The sequence below is a fragment of the Misgurnus anguillicaudatus genome, chromosome 15 (genome assembly GCF_027580225.2).
Source record: "Misgurnus anguillicaudatus chromosome 15, ASM2758022v2, whole genome shotgun sequence".
Lineage (NCBI taxonomy): Eukaryota > Metazoa > Chordata > Actinopteri > Cypriniformes > Cobitidae > Misgurnus > Misgurnus anguillicaudatus.
Window position 1 is genome coordinate 30,792,450 of NC_073351.2, and position 17,772 is coordinate 30,810,221.

The window sequence follows — 17,772 nt, forward strand, 5'->3', positions numbered from 1 at the left end:
CATATTATGCCTTTTTAAAAAAGGTACTGCCCCAGTGACAGCTTTGGACAATTTTTTGACCATTTTTTTGACAGTGTAGTTGGGGTGTTTTGGCCGAAGTCATGAATCAGCTAATTCTCAGAAGCTTGATAAATACGGGCCCAGATTGTTGTCTCTGTACGCTTGACTTAGTTCGGAAGAGCAGAGAAGGACAGACAGGCGTTGAGTACTGTTATTTAACAAGACCTGTTCTCTGTTATAGGTGATGTTTCACATAAACACACATGCAACAATCCCCGGTGTGTAATTTTGTTGGCAGCTTGAGGGTGTTTTCCCTTTGTCTCTTTATGTGTGTGTGTAGTCTTGTCTGGTGAAAGCAGCCATGGGATTTACAACTAATCTGAACAGCAGATGGCAAAAACATCAGATATTCGTTTAGCCGAAAAGGAATATTTTACACACAAACACACACGCATGCTGTCCTTCCTAATACTGGAAACTCTGACATACAAACAAGTTTGAAAATTCTTGTGCATTCAACCAAACGATCACACATGCCGCCACGTGACGTGTGTGTAATAATACTCACATTAATCCAGTGACCTGGATTGAATTTGACTGAAGGAAGCAAGCCTGACGTATTTAGAGCACAAACCATTCCACGGCTACTTACAGAGAGAGAGAGAGAGAGAGAGAGAGAGCAATCTCCCTCCCTCCTGCTCGCTGTCTCTCGCTCGTGGAGTGAAACACTCACTCACACGCTCCTCTGTAAGACAACAGTATGAAACCCGCCACAGTATGGGCTGAAGACATCTGAACAGGAACGTACCAAGGACACCCTCCGCTAAAACTTACAGGAAACCGGGAGAACCAGTGTGAATGCGCTTGGGGTGACACAAGGAAAAAAGAAGAATCCCAAGCTTGGAATTTGCAGGGAGGGAGCCGTGGAGACGCAGCGAGAGAAAGGAAGAGCCCGTCTGTCTGTGACGGGACAGCGGACGCAGAACGCTCGTGGGACAGACGCCGGGACACTCACTCAGGCACAAACCATGGTGGTCCAGGCGGCCGTAACGCCTGGCAGGACCCGCCGGCTGCTCCTCAAGCTGCCAGTGGGAACACTGAGGAGGAATAGTGAAGACCGGGTAAGACGGCGCGTGCACTTTCCAGTGTGTTTGTGAAGTAGAAACGCTTATGGCACAAGGTTTTGAAGGAACCTTGTGTGTTAGTTTGTGTGCATTTGCTGTGTGTTGGAGAGAATAAGCACTGCATTCTTGTAGCTGAGAAGACTGCTCGCATGCACCTGCTTTACATAGGATCTCAGATTCATTTGCATTTTTCCACCAATTCTGTTTGGAAAATGTACATCCGTGTGCTGTAAGTTGTGGTGTAGTAGGTTTTAGCAAGGGTCATTGTTATGATTATGGCTCTTTGACAGCTTGAATGACAGTTGCATAATAGTGTTTTTGTCTGTATGTTTGTTTCAGTAGAGATACAAGTATCAGTTAAACATCAGTGATTACCCGAAGCAAGCAGCAACCTGCCCAGTTATGTGAATCATTTTAGCAGAAAAACACTCATACTGCAAGCTTTCACTTTGGGAAGATTTCACAAACGTAACGTACACAAATTGCCACAGGGTAAAAGTTCGGTTTGTACAGATTGTGTGCGTGCATGTACGTGTGAGTTTGATTCTATTGCGTGTTTCATTTACTATGTGTGGGACATTTGGTTCCATCAATGGTACTCATAAATGTATAATTATAGAGAGGTGGCAATCCTAAAATTTACAAGCTTTAGATTCTTGAAATACCATCATGCATGCAAGTATTTGCAACATATACTAGTAAGTATTAAAGGGTTTGTTCACCCAAAAATGAAAATAATGTCATTAATGACTCACCCATGTCGTTCCAAACTCGTAAGACCTCCGTTCATCTTTGGAAACACAGTTTAAGATGTTTTATATTTAGTCCGAGAGCTTGTTGTTCCTCATTGAAAATCTATGTATGGTATACTGTCCATATCCAGAAAGGTAATAAAAACATCATCAAAGTAGTCCATGTGACATCACTGGGTCAGTTAGAATGTGTTAAAGCATCGAAAATACATTTTGGTCCAGAAATTACAAAAATTACGACTTTATTTAGCATCGTCTTCTCTTCCGCGTCTGTTGTGGGGCGCATGCGCGGGACTGGAGTCACGTGGCTGCAGTTAAGCGGATGACGTGTTATCCTCAGACATGTTTGCAAAGTTTTTTTTCAAACTTACTGCGTGCGTCTCCCCTGTAAACGAAGCCCAGGTGCACAAAAAAACAACCGGGGCGCACCAGATAACACGTCAGCCGCGTTGTACGTCATCCGCATCGCTGCGGTCGCGTGGCTTTGGTCTCGCGCATGCGCTTCACAGCGGACGTGGAGGATAGGACAATGCTGAATAGGGTTGTGATTTTTGTTGTTTTTGGACTAAAATGTGTTTTCGATACTTCAACATTCTAACTGACCCACTGATGTCACATGGACTACTTTGATGATGTTTTTATTACCTTTCTGGACATGAACAGTATACCATACGTAGATTCTCAATGAAGGGCCAACAAGCTCTAAGACTAAATATAAAACATCTTAAACTGTGTTCCAAAGATGAACCGAGGTCTAAGGAGATTGAAGGACATGAGGGTGAGTCATTAATGACATTATTTTCATTTTTGGGTGAATTATCCCTTTAAACATATGAAGAGTTTCGTTGCAAAACGAGATAAATCCATTTTTTAACATTTTTGTCAAAGCATGTTTATTATTATGTTATCATGTTATTATTTTGTTTTATGGGGCTACTTAGCTGTATTTTTTAAGTTATGAAGGTTTAAATCAAAGCAAACCAACTGCAGTTGCATTGAAATTAATTGGAATGCACAACCAAAAAACGAGATTTCTGAACAATTAAAAAAACGGTGGTTATCTCGTTTTGCAACGAAACTCTTCATATATAGTCAGTAATGACTAGTATGAGAAAATGAGATTCAATGGATTATCTGTTAAACACAAAAAGCAGATATTCTGATAAATGATGGCAAGCACACAGTTGACAGCACCCATTGACTCCTATAGTAGAAAAAACAAATATTATGAAAGCCAATGGGAACCGTCAACTGCGTGCATCCCATCATTTATCAAAATATCTTCTTTTGTGTTTAACAAAAGAAAAAATCTCATACAGGTATAGAACAACATGAGGGTGAGTTATCGATGACATATTAAGCTATTCCTTTTAATAAGGGATAATAGGTTGTTATAACAGAAATAAGCTCCGACAGTTATCAGGACCTGACCCATTCACTTTCGGTTCAGATGTCACAAACACACTATTTAGTTTAATCTTTTGTAAATATAATGTTATTAAAAGACATATTTACAATTATTTTTGTGTAATATTAAACTGTCAAAATAATTTGTAGCAATGTGCTATTAGTTTTAAGCAGTAGTTATCTAAAAAGGATCGAACATTGCAATGTTGTGGCTGGCCAATCAGAATCAAGCATTTTAGAGAGCCGTGTAATAAGAACACTTAAATGTATGCGCTATTTCTAGGAGATGGATCAAATATGAGGAATTTATAACATTGACCATATTAACTCCCTTATACAAAACTACCTTATAATAAATACAAGCAATTTACTTAACTAGTAGTTAAGACATTTGGACCCACACCATACATCAACCATGGCCCGCTCTGCTCTATAAATATCAGTATTGACATCAACCATTGGAAAACCCATAATCTGTCCCCACCACATTACATTTATATTTATTAATTTCCCAACCACTCTTACTTAAAGAGCCTTATAGCATTTCCTGGTTATTTTATTGGTTTCCTTACCATATTCTTGTTCAAACCCATTACGATTGTGTCCCTATTAAAATCCTTTTGTGTGATTTAACCCAAGTGTCTCACCTAAAATAGCAAGAAGCTTTTAATATTTTACAGCGTCAAATTACACGGTGCTCCTGTCTCTCTCTCTTTGCGATGAGACAGATGTGTGTAATTATAGCAGTATGAATTATTGATCATAGGATTTCCTCATACATGTTATTTTTACTGCACCCCTGCGGACTTCTCCTCCCTTCACTATGGTACTTAGCTGTTTGTGGCTCTGTCCGGCCTGAGGTTGCATCTATAGCTACACTTAATGAGCAATAAATGCCTTGTGGCATGATGCATCATCATACAAAACTGACACAGAGTATATGAGTGTGGTAACATCTCCTTTCCTCTTTCTCTTTCCTTCTTTGACTTGCACCCATCCATTCTTCAATAAACCTCTCTAGTAAAGTAAATCTGGGTGCATGTATAATTTCTGAATCTTCATTACAGTGAAAGCAGCTTTAGAAAGCTCTCTTTCCACAGTCAGCACCGCTCAGCCGATGAGCCGCAGAATCCATCCACTTAACCGATGTAACACGAATGTCTTTAGCATTGCACTGTGACTAATGTGAGAGTTTCCTGATAGCTGTGCTTACTGGCCGCTCTGGATTGTGTGCATGTGTAAGCACAAGCCAGAGGAGAACTGAGACAGCACCGGAGCTTTCGGCTAAAGCCTCTTAGTCCAGCTGGAGAGGAACATACTAGCATCACGGATACTACAGTACCCGCTGAGATAATTTACAAAGAGTTTACATTAATCTGAACATCCTGCTGATAGAAGTATGTGATACCACATGCAATCATTTGCAATGTACAAGTACAATTTTAATTCATATTTTTTATTTTAATAAACTATGCAGACCTGCCAGCAGGTCCAAATCTCAATTTTTTTACCATAAGTACACCACTTTATGGCCATTTCTGGGGAGCTTTTGAAACAGTGTACGCCAAATTCAGGTGGAAATCCAAAACAACTGCAGAGTGTAGTCAGGGGTGCAAACTTGTCACCTTTCTGCGAAATTCGCCGTTTTTTGATACAAAATAGGTCATTCTTGTGATTCGTCTAGATCCGATGAGTTTTTGAAATGAGGGGTGAGAGGGGTCTGCGACATGGTAGCAGTAAATGAAATTATGAAAATCATGTCCAGCTATTGTGGTAACGATGTCAAATTACTAGCCAGTTTGGCGGGTTATGTTTTACAATTTATAGCCACCTCATTTGCTGCCGAAGTTTAAGCAGTCTGCAGATTGAGTGCACATACTTAACTCGTAGTATTTTCTCATTTGAGGTTACGCGCCCGCGTCACGTTGCTGTGCGCGTGGTCATAAAGCTTAACATTTGTTCACGCGCACCGCAGTTTTAAGTTAAGTGATTTTAAGCCGTTGACAACAGTGCTATATGCGCTATATACCTGTTTCTGTTTAAGAGGAGCGTGCAAGCCGCGTATCCGCTTAAATAAGAGCGCTTGTGTCTTGTCACCTTTTTCACCCCTGATGAGTTTGCACCCCTGGTAGTTTTCCATGTTTCATGGTTTCAAAATGTAATTTTTAGGATTTTTCACCATGACACAGACAGTAGAGAGCAAAGCTCCACTTTGTGAACCAAAATGAAAGGAGTTACGAGTCGTCTCCAACGTAAATCTCTTTTCTTGGACTACAACAAACACACGGATTGTAGGCAACAGTTTACTTCCTAGGATTAGTTACGTAGAGAATACCGACATTATCATATTTCCTCCCACTTCGGACTTAGCCTATAAATTAAAGGCAGGATAGGCAGGAATTATAAAAAAAAAACTTTTTTACAAATTTGTTTAAACAGTCTTTATATACCAATACATAAGTAAAATGTAAGTACTCTGAAAAAGAGAGTATAAAAATCGAGTGTCTGTAGACCTCTTGCGAACACAGCTCATTTTTCCAATTCACTCCACCCCCTCCCTTCTGGGTTTCTTCTAAAGCCACGCCCCAAAACACATGAACGTGCGATGCTAACCGGCTCTGCTGCGAGAAGCATTTACCTCAGACGAGCGGAGAGGAAGGAGCACGGTGCACGTAGTAACATCATGTCACAATCACATGTAATGATACACCTAACTTTATCACTATGAATATAAAGAAATAGGATGGCTTTTAGTACTCACTATTAAGCTAGCATTACGATACTGGTAAAGTTTAAAATATATTTTGTTTGATTCGGTAACAAACGATCGAGCTAGTTATATTTATAAGACAAAGCTAAAAAAAGATTGCATTGATACAATTTTTTTTATTACCATCAGTTACACTGTGATGAAGGTGAATTTCGTGGAAGATTCTTTACATATACAGTGTTTTGCATGTAAGAGTTTCCGTGATGAAAGCATTGTTGACTCTGATGAGGACTACACACCGGAGACAATACCGCTACCCCATCATCGACTCGAGGAAAATCCACGCGATATTTACTCTCGTTTGATTTCTTCGTTTATTCCTTTTTTGCCTTGTTTGCCTTTGCTGACTGCATATGCAGGTACTGTGAGTTCTAAATGCACTTTCTCTGCCATACTTTTGCTCTTCCTAGAGTGCCTTGTGCACATTCAAATCAATCGGGTGTGCGCATGTGTGGGCAGATCCCGTAGCAACAGGGGTGGTGCCATGGTCGCGAGAGAGACTGATAGTCGCGCAAGCCAATCATTTGTTTCGTCCCGAATGGAAATAATGAGCTGTGTTTAAAACAGTCGTGAGAGGTCTACAGATACTCGATTTTTATACTCTCTTCTCAGAGTACTTACATTTTAATTATGTATTGGTATATAAACTAAAAAGTTTTTCAGATAATTCCTGCCAACCCTGCCTTAAAGCTACAAAAATTTACAGTATGTGGAAAATAATGTTTTTTTTTTACAATAAACCACACAGACACATTGTATTATACCAAATACACAAAATAACGTTTCAACCCAGTCTCACCCCATGGCGTCAATATTTGATGACACTTGACCATGCGTCAATATGTTGACGCGGAGGGTATACCTTTCGCGTCATTTTTTGACGAACTGGGGACTTCAATACTATTACGTCCGTTGCATTCTCTTTTCCTATTTTCTTACCATTTTCACGTTGGTTTAGGGTTAGATTTACATAGTGACAACCCTACCCAAACCTAACTCTAACCCCAACGCCAGGTGACAACTGTTTAATTTCGCGTACACTGTTTAATTTTGCGTAATCTAACCCTAAACCGACGCGAAAATGGTAAGAAAATAGGAAAAAAGAATGCAACGGACGTAATAGTATTGAAGTCCCCAGTTCGTCAAAAAATGACGCGAAAGGTATACCCTCCGCGTCAACATATTGACGCATGGTCAAGTGTCGTCAAATATTGACGCCATGGGGTGAAACTGTGTTAAACGTTTTTAGCAATGAAATAGGTGCTCTTTAAAAACTTGCACCATCTATCACTCACCCACAAACTTTTGTCAAATTTTTCCCCTTTTTATCATTTTCCTCCTTAAAGTGCTAGTTCACCCAAAAATTATTATTTTTTCATCATTTACTTATTTCTTTGTTATGGTGAACACAAATGAAGATATTTTGAACCATGTTTGTTTTGATCACCACTGACTTCCATAGTATTCTTTCATCCTCTTAAAAGCCAATGGTGCTCCTGCTTGATTCCTGCTTTAGCAAAACAAAGAAATTCATACAGATTTGAAAAAACTTGAGGGTGAGAAAATGACAAGAGTTTTCATTTTTGGGTGAATCCATTTAACCAGCTGTCTTTTGTTAAACCTATTGTATGTCCATATGGTTCGTAACCGTGGTACATATGTCTCTCGTTTTGTTTAAACATTTATTATGAGCTGTCAGTCAGAGGAGCGTAATGGTTTATTCAACCAAAATCATATGAAGAAGATGCCCCCAAACACAAACCTTTCAATAGCCAATAATGCTGGAAGTTTATTCAGGTTTCTTGCCTTTGCGCTTTGTTTTCATTAGTTTGTGTCTTCAGGGTGTCTTCCACCTTTTGGAGGCAAAGCTGCTGCTTTTAATAAAGGCTTTACCGTGGTTTGCCTGTCCTGCTGGGTCCGGTTGATTGGGTCTTTTCAATCGTGACTGTAATTTATGGATTTCCTGAGGACTGCAGATGTGTTGTGGGGGATCGGTAGTGCTTGATAAAGCTTAACTATTGCTATTAACAGACAAAGTGATTTAATCAAGTGAACAATGCCTTCGTTCTTCATCCCTGATTACTAAACCCCTCCCTCGCATCTCCTTCACTCTGCTGTTCTCTTTAATTTTTGTCCTTTTTCTCTGATTGAGTAATTTTGAATCTCTCACAAACGGCGGATGTACAGCAAATTTAAACAAATGTGTCCATGTCATATTGCACGACAAAACATTTTTAATTTTTTTTAGCGTTAGGGGTTTTGTGTTGTCACATTAACATGCATGGAAATGAAACAATTTACACCAAATTATTATTATAATTTATTATACTGTAATGTGTGAAGACTTTTGATATCACAGCGAAAGATGAGCTTAACAGGGCTCCAGACTGCCCCCAAATGGTGGGGCACCAAAATTTGAGAGTGTGCCACTGAATTTTACATCCAGTCGCACATGTGCGACCAGTAAATTTGACCTTTTTTTGTGATGTGACACTGAATTTGAAACAGCACATTGTACTTTCTGCATCTGTCATTAAAGTATCTATTAGTAAAACAGTAGAAATTAGTAGAAATGTGAATATTTGGTAAGCATGTTGATTTTTGGTGTGTGCCCCTAAATTTTCTGATTGCGCCCCTAAAATTTTCAGTTGGGGGCCACTGTGCTCCTAGTGAAAAAAGTTAGTCTGGAGCCCTGATTAAATTAAATACAATACAAGAAAGACTAACCTATATATTTTACAGTAAAACCAATACTGTATATAATTTTGCAGTACAGTAATGAGAAATTAAGGAAGGACATGATCAATTTGTGTTTCATTGTCAAAAAAATTATGTCACAATGCAAAAAATCCTAATGGTCTGGCTTTATTATGTACTATTTTTTTGAATAAATATGAACCTTGTGTGTTGTTTAATGTTCATGTTTTGTGAGATTCATCCATATACAATTCATTTTTATGTCGTTAGACCTGTAATAACTTATAAGTGTGTATGAGTTGTGTGGTTGTGTGTGTGAAATGTTTTTTTCACAGAATGTTAATGTAGTGGTTTAGCTAGAGGGCTTTACAAAACAAAAAATCTCTTTACGCTTGCTGGTCAGATATGTTCTGCTTCATTAGATTAAGACAATGGAAGAATCTCTCTCTCTCTCTCCAGTCTTTAAAGCCTTACATTTCCTTTTCCTCCTCCTATTTCCTGAATCGTTTTTAAGACTTTGTCACTAATTTATCTCTGTTATAATATGGTGTGGCAACTGATTCAAAGCCAGGTTTCTAATCCAGCGCTTCTTTGCAAAATAACGGCAGAAGTTGGCTGTAGAAGTGATTTCTTTCCACGTCCATGTTTAGTGGACTACTGGGGTTCTCCTTGGAGACCTTTTGTTGTATTGGGTGGAACGGTTCCTGTGTGTGCATGGCTTTAATTGGGGTTTGCTTTGTGTGCTATATAGACAGAGTTTGGCTGCGTCCAAATAACCACACTTGCAGTCCTTGCACTTGACCACTTGACTACTTACATGACGTATTTCCTGTGTTCTAGTGGGCGTGAAGATCCCAAGCGTGCATGTAAAAATTCTTCAACCGATGGGACACACTTAGTGTTAAAGTTGTTAGTGTAGTTGTCCCTGAATAAACGACACCATTAATGTTGTTTTAATGTTATAAAAGCAGTTTCAGATGTTTTACAAAATACATAACAATGTTTGCACCAATGAAATGTGGAACACTTTTCATTTTACTGCCAAAAAATATGTACTATCCATTTATTAACTTACAATTAAAAATTTCCACGACATCTCGCGAGCCAAGGTTTGGGCAAAAGTCTCATGATTTACATCCTGAACATGATGCATGACAGGATACGCTTAGCACTTCAAAGTGGTATTCGAGATAGTGTGTGTTTAGTGTGCGTTAAGGGCACTGTACTTTGCCAATTTTAAGACATGTGACAGTCTTGCGCACTTACTTCCTGTCGCATGCACGCGCTCTCCAGTGGCCAAGACCGCAAGTGTGGGTATTTGGACGAATCCTTTGTCTCTGGGAAGTGTACTAACTCTCAGCCGCTAGGCTAAAGGATAGAGTTAATTGAGGCTTGTTAAATTTAATCGTTGTGTTGCCTTCCATTAGTAACCAGGTCAGGCATAATGCAGATGAAATGTGCACCTGCTTTACAATGCAATGTATTTCTAACATGCAAAATCAATGCTATGTTGTATTTATCTATTATCTGTGTAGTCCAAATTAATGAAGTGCCAACTCAATGCGAGTACATAAAAACAAAGCACATTGCATTCTGAATTATAGCTATAGTGGAACTCCTTCATGTGAATAATTGTTATTGTGGAGCAATATGATCATCTTGTTGAGCAAGTTAGTTAAACTGTAATGTAAATAGCTAGCTGAATAATACATCTGGTTTAATAGCACATATATGCAAATGTTACTCTATAACTCCATTTAGCATTGTAAATTGTTCCTGCCAAAAGATATTAACTCTTTCCCCGCCATTGATGAGTTATCTAATCAATTAAGCGAAAACTTTTCCCTGCCAATGACGTTTTCCTGACGAGTTTTCACGGTAATCTGCAATTCCACTAGGCTAGGTGCCGCCCAATTTGTAAAGAAACTGAATTAAAAACAAATTTAATTAATTTTAAACTCTGTGTATGTTTTGATAATCGTTCTGAATCTGATGTCTAACAAAATTCCTTTACAAAAATGCTATTTTTTCAGCTTTTTGCTCAATTTTTTTTTTTTTTTTGAAGAAACCTATATTTGAGAGTTGATAAAAAGAGAACAAATGAAAATGGGATGAAAATGTTTTTTTCCTGTTTTGTTTGTTTGAAAGCAGAGGGGCTGTGCTTTAATTTGATATATTTGTATGTTTATATATTTATAGAATACTTTATAGAATTTTCCTGGATGACATTTTATGAAACTTTTTTGAAAATCACAAAAAATGCTGGCGGGCAACTTTAAAAAAAGGCTGGCGGGGAATAAGTTAGTTTTTTTGCCTGTACTTCTGTGTTTTACACTACGTCTCGTACACTATGGGCCTATCATGCACCTGGCTAGTTTCAACCCGGCGCAATAATAATTTTCACGTTTAGCGTCACGTTGTTTAAATTGCAAATGCATTTACGCCCCAATTTTGCACCCATGGGCGTTCTGGTCTGAAAACGAGGTGTGTTCAGGAGCATTGTTGGCGCGTTGCTATTTTGAGGCAACTAAAATAGACTACGCCATTGACCAATAAAAACCTGGTCTAAAATCTATGGCACAATATTGTTTTTGTTATTAAATAAGCGCATTAGAAATATGCGCTTATAAATAGGACGAAAATGCGGGTTTGCTTATCACACACATGGATGCGCAGCAGCACAAAAATGCTATTAAATACAAAAATGTAAAGGATAAAATGTAAAAGATTATTATTGAGTCTCTTGGACATAAATGAGCACCGATTATGAGATGTTAGAAAGCGTAAAGAGCTGCTTCACCTGTAGCCTGGTAAGTAAATAAATGCTTTGCTTTAAACAAATGCATCTATTTTTAAATGTTTTTTTTTATTGTATTGGCATTACCAAAGTTTAATAAATGCTGCAAAATGACACTGTTCATTGTTAGTTCATGTTAGCTAATGCATTTACTAATGTTAACAAATACAACCTTATTGTAAAGTGTTATACTGATATCTTAATTAGAGATCGACCGATATATCTGTTTTCCGATATTTTCCCCGATATTTGCGCATTTTCCAATGATCGGATATCGGGTTTGTGATATCGGATTGACCGATAAACGAGAGAATTGAGAATTGCGCGCTGGACGCATCTGAGGAGAGGAGCTCACAGCAAATATGACGGCGGAGTGACGCGACTTCATTAAAAGGACTTTGAGTATACTTACTTTGCATCTGAGGCATTTATAACACATCTTATTTGTGCATTAATGTATGTTATGTTAAATAAGTTGATATATTAAAAGCAATGTATGCAGTTTGTCCAAGAATAGAGACGAACTCACAAAATCACGTGCTGTTCACTTACCGGGGTTGAAGGCTGAAGCTTTTAACAAGATTTAACCTAAGTTATATTAAAATTTACCAGATTTACTAAACATTATTTTGCTAAAATATCTATAGAAATGTCTGTGGATATGAATTAATTATTTATTACCTCCGCAAGCGGTCACAGTTTGATACAGTTAATGCGTGAGTAAATGCATAGATAACAGCGCTGTCAACAGCCATTTCATAAGCTATAACAACAAAATATTAATTATTCTGACATCAAATAACATTACCAGTTAAAGGGAAACTTCACCCATTTGCATTAAGCTTTGTACCGTTAGAACCCCAGTCATGTTTTTGAATGGTCGTGCACCATTCCCTCAGTTTCCCCTGAGAGGGGAGAAATACTGATTTCAGTGAGGCACTTCCTTCTTTCAATGATGTAAAAATCGTCATTTTGCGTCATTGAAAGAAGGAAATCCTGTATCTCTATTGAGTGTGAAAGACTACAGACACTGGCTGTTTCTCAATATGCGTTCTTCAGCGATCTTGCGTCCTCGTGTCCCCGCTCTACGTCATCATTAACGGTCGAAGTTCATTCCAATTCTCAAGAACGCAAGGACAGAGGACGCATGAAAATACCCGGATGTGTTCTTGATATCGAGGATGCATCGAGTGCAGACTTGCTGAAATCGCTTTACGCCCCAGAAGTCATTGCGGCAAAACTTCCGAGTTCGTTCTTCCAAGGTCACCTGGCAAGACCGATCTCCACGAGGACGCAAGTCCGTTCTTTGCGTTCTTGGAATTGAGAAACAGCCAATCATTCCTCATTTTTCCAAGGTGGGGGCTATGGGTGGGACCCACTCACGCTTCAGACCAATTACAGATAAGTGGGTGGGACTTACGAAAATATACGAACACAGACCGAAAAAAAACGACCAGCCGCCATCTTTATGCTAAGCTAAGCTAAACAGAAGTTGTGGAGCGAGCCAGAATTCATGTTACAATAACAGTGGAAGTTAATCAATATTACATGGAAGAGGGTGATTTTACAAGCGTGATGCTCTAATCCGCTGTACATTGCACCTTTATGAGCCACAATACTGCAAAGAGCTGAGGCAGATGTAGGAACAGAAGCCCGAGGAGTAGGCCGGAGCCTGGGCGTCGGCTGGGTAGAGGAGCCGGGGGAAGACACCGCAACCATCAGCCTCTGCTGCGTAGAGAAGCTTGCCTGTTCTCTCACTGTGTGGCTTCTTTATAACATTTCTGCATCAGATAAGGATATGGGCGTTTGTTTGGTGAAGGTTTCTATGCAAGAGAGGAACTTTGCGCGCGTTTGGAACGTTTATTTCACGGACATGTTTCGGTTTACGAGCAGACGCTCTGCGGAGTATATAAGCTTGGACGGACTCGCGCCGTTTGCTTTCGGTTTAACATTTCTGGATCAGATAAGGATATGAACGTTTGATTTGTGAATGTTTCTGGTCGCGTGCTTATTTCAAAGACGTGTTTCGGTTTACGAGCACAAGCTCCAAGAGCTGAGGCAGCGCGTCTGTGGAGATATTATGCAGGGGACGCGTTTGTGTGGAGGATGCAGGGATAAACGGACGTCTGACTAAAGTGAGTGTTTATATTTTCTTTGTTATACTAACGTGGCATTTATGTACACAATAGCATATCTGAGCGGTGTTTTATATGTCTATATTGTGAGAGCAGTGAGGCCAATAATAACACAAATGTAATTACAGTAAACAAGAGACAAAAAGAAAATTGGTAAAACTAAATAAACATTTAAAATGTATACACTATTTTTAAGTACTTGGAAAGACATTTGTACTGCGGATCTGAAACCGCACGTTACTGTTTGAATAAGACTTTGCTACACACCAGGCCAGAGTGTTATTGTGTGTACCACAATGTAACATCACGTTTAAAAGTAAGTCATGATTGGTGTCTGTCAGACACAGTGGTGGTGGCTATTTTCTTTGTTTTACTGACGTGGCATTTGTGTACATAATAGCATGTCTGAGCCGTGTTCCGATTAATGGGAGTGGCTTGCAGAGCTGTGCATTGTGGTGCATAGTGGCAGTTGTAGTTTTTCATACAAATGTGCTCTAAAGTCACATTTTGTCTTTTCTCTGTCAAATAGGCACAAAATTCTACATTTATGTTACATTTTGACTACAAATATGACTCATTTTACATAAAGATTAATGTTCCTATCTGTGAAATGGCCCTTTAAGAAATTCGGTGATATATAAGCCGTTTTGTTTGTTACTTTCATGAATGTAGTATTCCAGTCAGTGATATTATTTGTAAAACCTCTTTGCTAACTACTTGTTTTACTGCTTAAGGCTACATGTTGCTGGTCAAAACAACCATATTATTCCAAAAAAGGCACTTAATCCACCTGTTTTACTCTATAAACTATGTATAACAAGCAGCTAACTCCGCTATACTTTTCTCTCTCTCCCGCTGCCAACAGCAGCGGGACCTTTGGATCAGTCCATTTCTGAGGAAATGATAGGGGTGTTTGGAATGGTCCATGTATTGGGAATATAGTTTCTACATTATTCATTAAATTAATATTATTCTTCACTCTTTCAGACCCCTCTATTTATTACTTTGTATGCAAAGAGGGAGTGATTGTGATGATGATTATTATTATAAGGGTTTGTTCAGTTCAGTAGTGTTGTAGTAATTATTATGTCAAAAACAGAAGTATAACAGTAAATAAAAATCGGTTCAGCATATCGGTTATCGGGCACAAAAGCATCCAAATATTTGTTATTGGCATCGGTTTAAAAAAATGAGTATCGGTCGATCTCTAATCTTAATAGTTATAATTCTCACTGTGAACGGACCGTTTATTCTAGATTGTTAAGAGCTTTCATGCCGTATATTAGAATATAGTTGCTTCTTCATTGTCCTCTTGTAATCCTAAAAAATACAAAAATACACAGAATTTTATTGTGTTCTCCTCCATTTCGACATCCCCTTGGGCACAAAATGATCTTTTGGAGAGAAAATCTTGATATAACACACACTTATACACACACATCCCCCACAAACTTCAGCATGTGAGCTCTGCAATATCAACTGGCCTAGAGCAGATTGAGAAATGAGAATAATATCTCTCTCTCTCTCTCTCTCTCTCTCTCTCTCTCTCTCTCTATCTCTCTCTCTCTCTCTCTCTCTCTCTCTCTCTCTCTGCACACACACACTTTCTCAAACCTATATTTAAGCATGTGAAGTGTATTCTGTGTTCTGACCTTTTGTGTTCACCCAATATATGTTAGACTATAATGCAGCCTTATTTTAATTAAGACTTATGTATGTAAAAGCCGATGTTCCTTGTGGGACCCGTTTGCCGGTGCACAGACTATATATAATGTCACGTCTTACCATCTTTATGATAGAGATTTCCTCACATGAGCACACGCATGAGAACATAAACCTTGCTTTAAATTACCCCAACCTCTATGTGAACTTGCTGTCTGCTGGTTTAAATTAAATCTCACATTCTGTTCCCAGAAAACACCCGTCCAGGGTCGGCGGGGGTCACAGTCGCCCCCAAAACAGGATGCATCGCCCCTCCAAAATAATGTGCCTTCAAAATGAACAAGTGCAGAGCTTTGTGCTAAAAATAAGGATAACGATCATTTCACAGGCATTGAAACAGGCTTCTCAAAGAACATTACACACGCACACACACAAAGAAGGAGACAATTTGAATCATCTTTCCCCTTCAATAGTCTATTCATGCCTTACTGGGGGTATCTGTGTGATGGTGTACTTGGGTGTTCGGAGAAAAAATGTATGGCCTTGAACGTGTGTTACACACTAGGTTTAATTTCACTGGCTGTGTGTGTGTGGCTGCCTCCTATGCGTTCTCCTGGGTTTGCGCTATTATGTTATAATCCTCATAAATATTTATGCATATAGAAAGATTGAGGAGCAAACACTTATTAGCCTTTATGCAAAACGAAGTAGGTCAGTGCACGCACATGCATGCTCATATACGCACGTGCACATAAACATCAAAGAGCTCTTGTGCACAGGGACAGCATCTCTCGCTCCCTGTCTCTCTTTCTCACAACTGTTTCTTATCTGTCACATGGTTGTAGTCGGGATGCCAGATGATCTTGTGTGTGTTGGATAAGAGACAGAGAGAAAGAGAGAGTAAAAATTTGGTGTAAATACATATTTTAAGCTCAGTTTTAATGCATCATCATTTTTAACTATTTATGGTTACATCTTCAAACATTGTAAGGTTTAACATGCAGTACACAATTAATCCTCATCTTTACATGTTACTGTATATATACAAAATTGGTCCTAGATGCTGATTGGTCAATACGGTGATGCAATCATTAGGTTATGCTTTATTTCGATGGTCCACTTATATAAGCTATAAACAGAGATATAAAGCAGACAGTCATCTAATACTCTATGACTATTGACAAAGTAACTTATAGTTAGTAAAATGTCTAAAGTGGGCTATCAAAAAAAAATGTTACCCTTTTTTGGTTGCATTTTTATTTTGTCAAAGACTGTATTTATCCAAAAATGGTCCCCAGCTGTCAGTACCCTTTCAAAAAGTACACCTTTAAAGAGTTTATATTATTACCTCAGAGGTACATACTGTGACCAAATGGAGCATTTTAGTCCCTCAAAGGTACCTATTGGTACCAAGTTTATACATATCTGTATCTAAATGTTATATTAAGATCTTTTTAAAGGGTACAACAGCTAGGGATCATTTTTTACCCTTTTTTTCTGACAGCGTATAAAAGATGGTACTTGAATTTGTATAGTGTGTGTGCAGCTGTTTTGGGCTTTACTATTCAGGGTTCCCACGGGTCCTTAAAATCCTTTAAAGTTTGTGAATCTGGGGGAAACAATTCAAGGCCCTGGGAAGTATTTGAAATACATACATTTATACAGGTCATTGAAAGTGCTTGAATCTATTTTATGCAAGACGTTTTCTGGAAAAAATCCATATTATTCCCTGTGTAGTGTAGGATAAAATCATAAAAATTCTAGACTTTTTAAGCACACGTGCTAAACTGTTCACTTTAAATGCTTATATCTTCTGTATGCGAATGTTGATTCATACAAAATGCTTTTTTGCATAGTTGTGTTTTGACATGAAAACGTCTTGGGTTGTGTACATAACTGTTGTTCAATGAGAAGGGAATAAGACGCTGCGTCTCCCTTGCCATACTTCCTGTGTCCCTGTAACGCCGTCTTTGGCAATATTTCACATAGTGATATACTTCCTGGTTCTCGCGTCACCCTGTCTTTGTCGTTAAGTCTCACCATTGATTAAATTTGATATCCACATTCAGACGCAAAGTGTCACCACAGTGACGCAGCGCGAGTTTCCTCAAAAGTGAACTTTAACAATGTATCTTAAAAAGGTAACACGATGTAACCTTGCTCTCACTTGAAATGTGTCCCCACATTTAGTCCTTGAATTTAAGGGTATTGGACCTGAAAGTCCTTGTTTATTGGATGACCTAGTTTTCTTAAGTGTTTCCTTTACGTCTAAACAGACCGAGACCATCTATACTGTATGTGTTTGTCCGGCACTTCTCAGATTCCTGGATGTGTCAGTGTGATTAATGTGGTTCATATTGAAACACTGTCTGTCTGTTGTGTGTGCATTTGTGTAGCTGTGTGAGTTCAGTGAATACCACAACACTTC

The 17,772-nt window shown here is 38.7% G+C and overlaps 1 protein-coding gene across 7 annotated transcripts in view; it reads left to right on the forward strand.

Moving 5' to 3' along the window:
• Nucleotides 1-17,772, forward strand: part of frmd4a (FERM domain containing 4A) — a 210,806-nt gene that overhangs the window by 106,647 nt on the left and 86,387 nt on the right. For 2 of the 7 annotated variants that reach the window (XM_073853772.1, XM_073853763.1), the window contains exon 1: nucleotides 695-1,121. The exons of 4 other annotated variants lie outside the window; for them this stretch is intronic. In XM_073853772.1, the coding sequence (XP_073709873.1) occupies nucleotides 1,029-1,121 (93 nt within the window). In that variant the 5' untranslated portion in view covers nucleotides 695-1,028. Of the gene's footprint in view, nucleotides 1-694; nucleotides 1,122-17,772 lie in introns of those variants that run through there. One more of the 7 variants, XM_073853762.1, reaches the window with a different exon arrangement.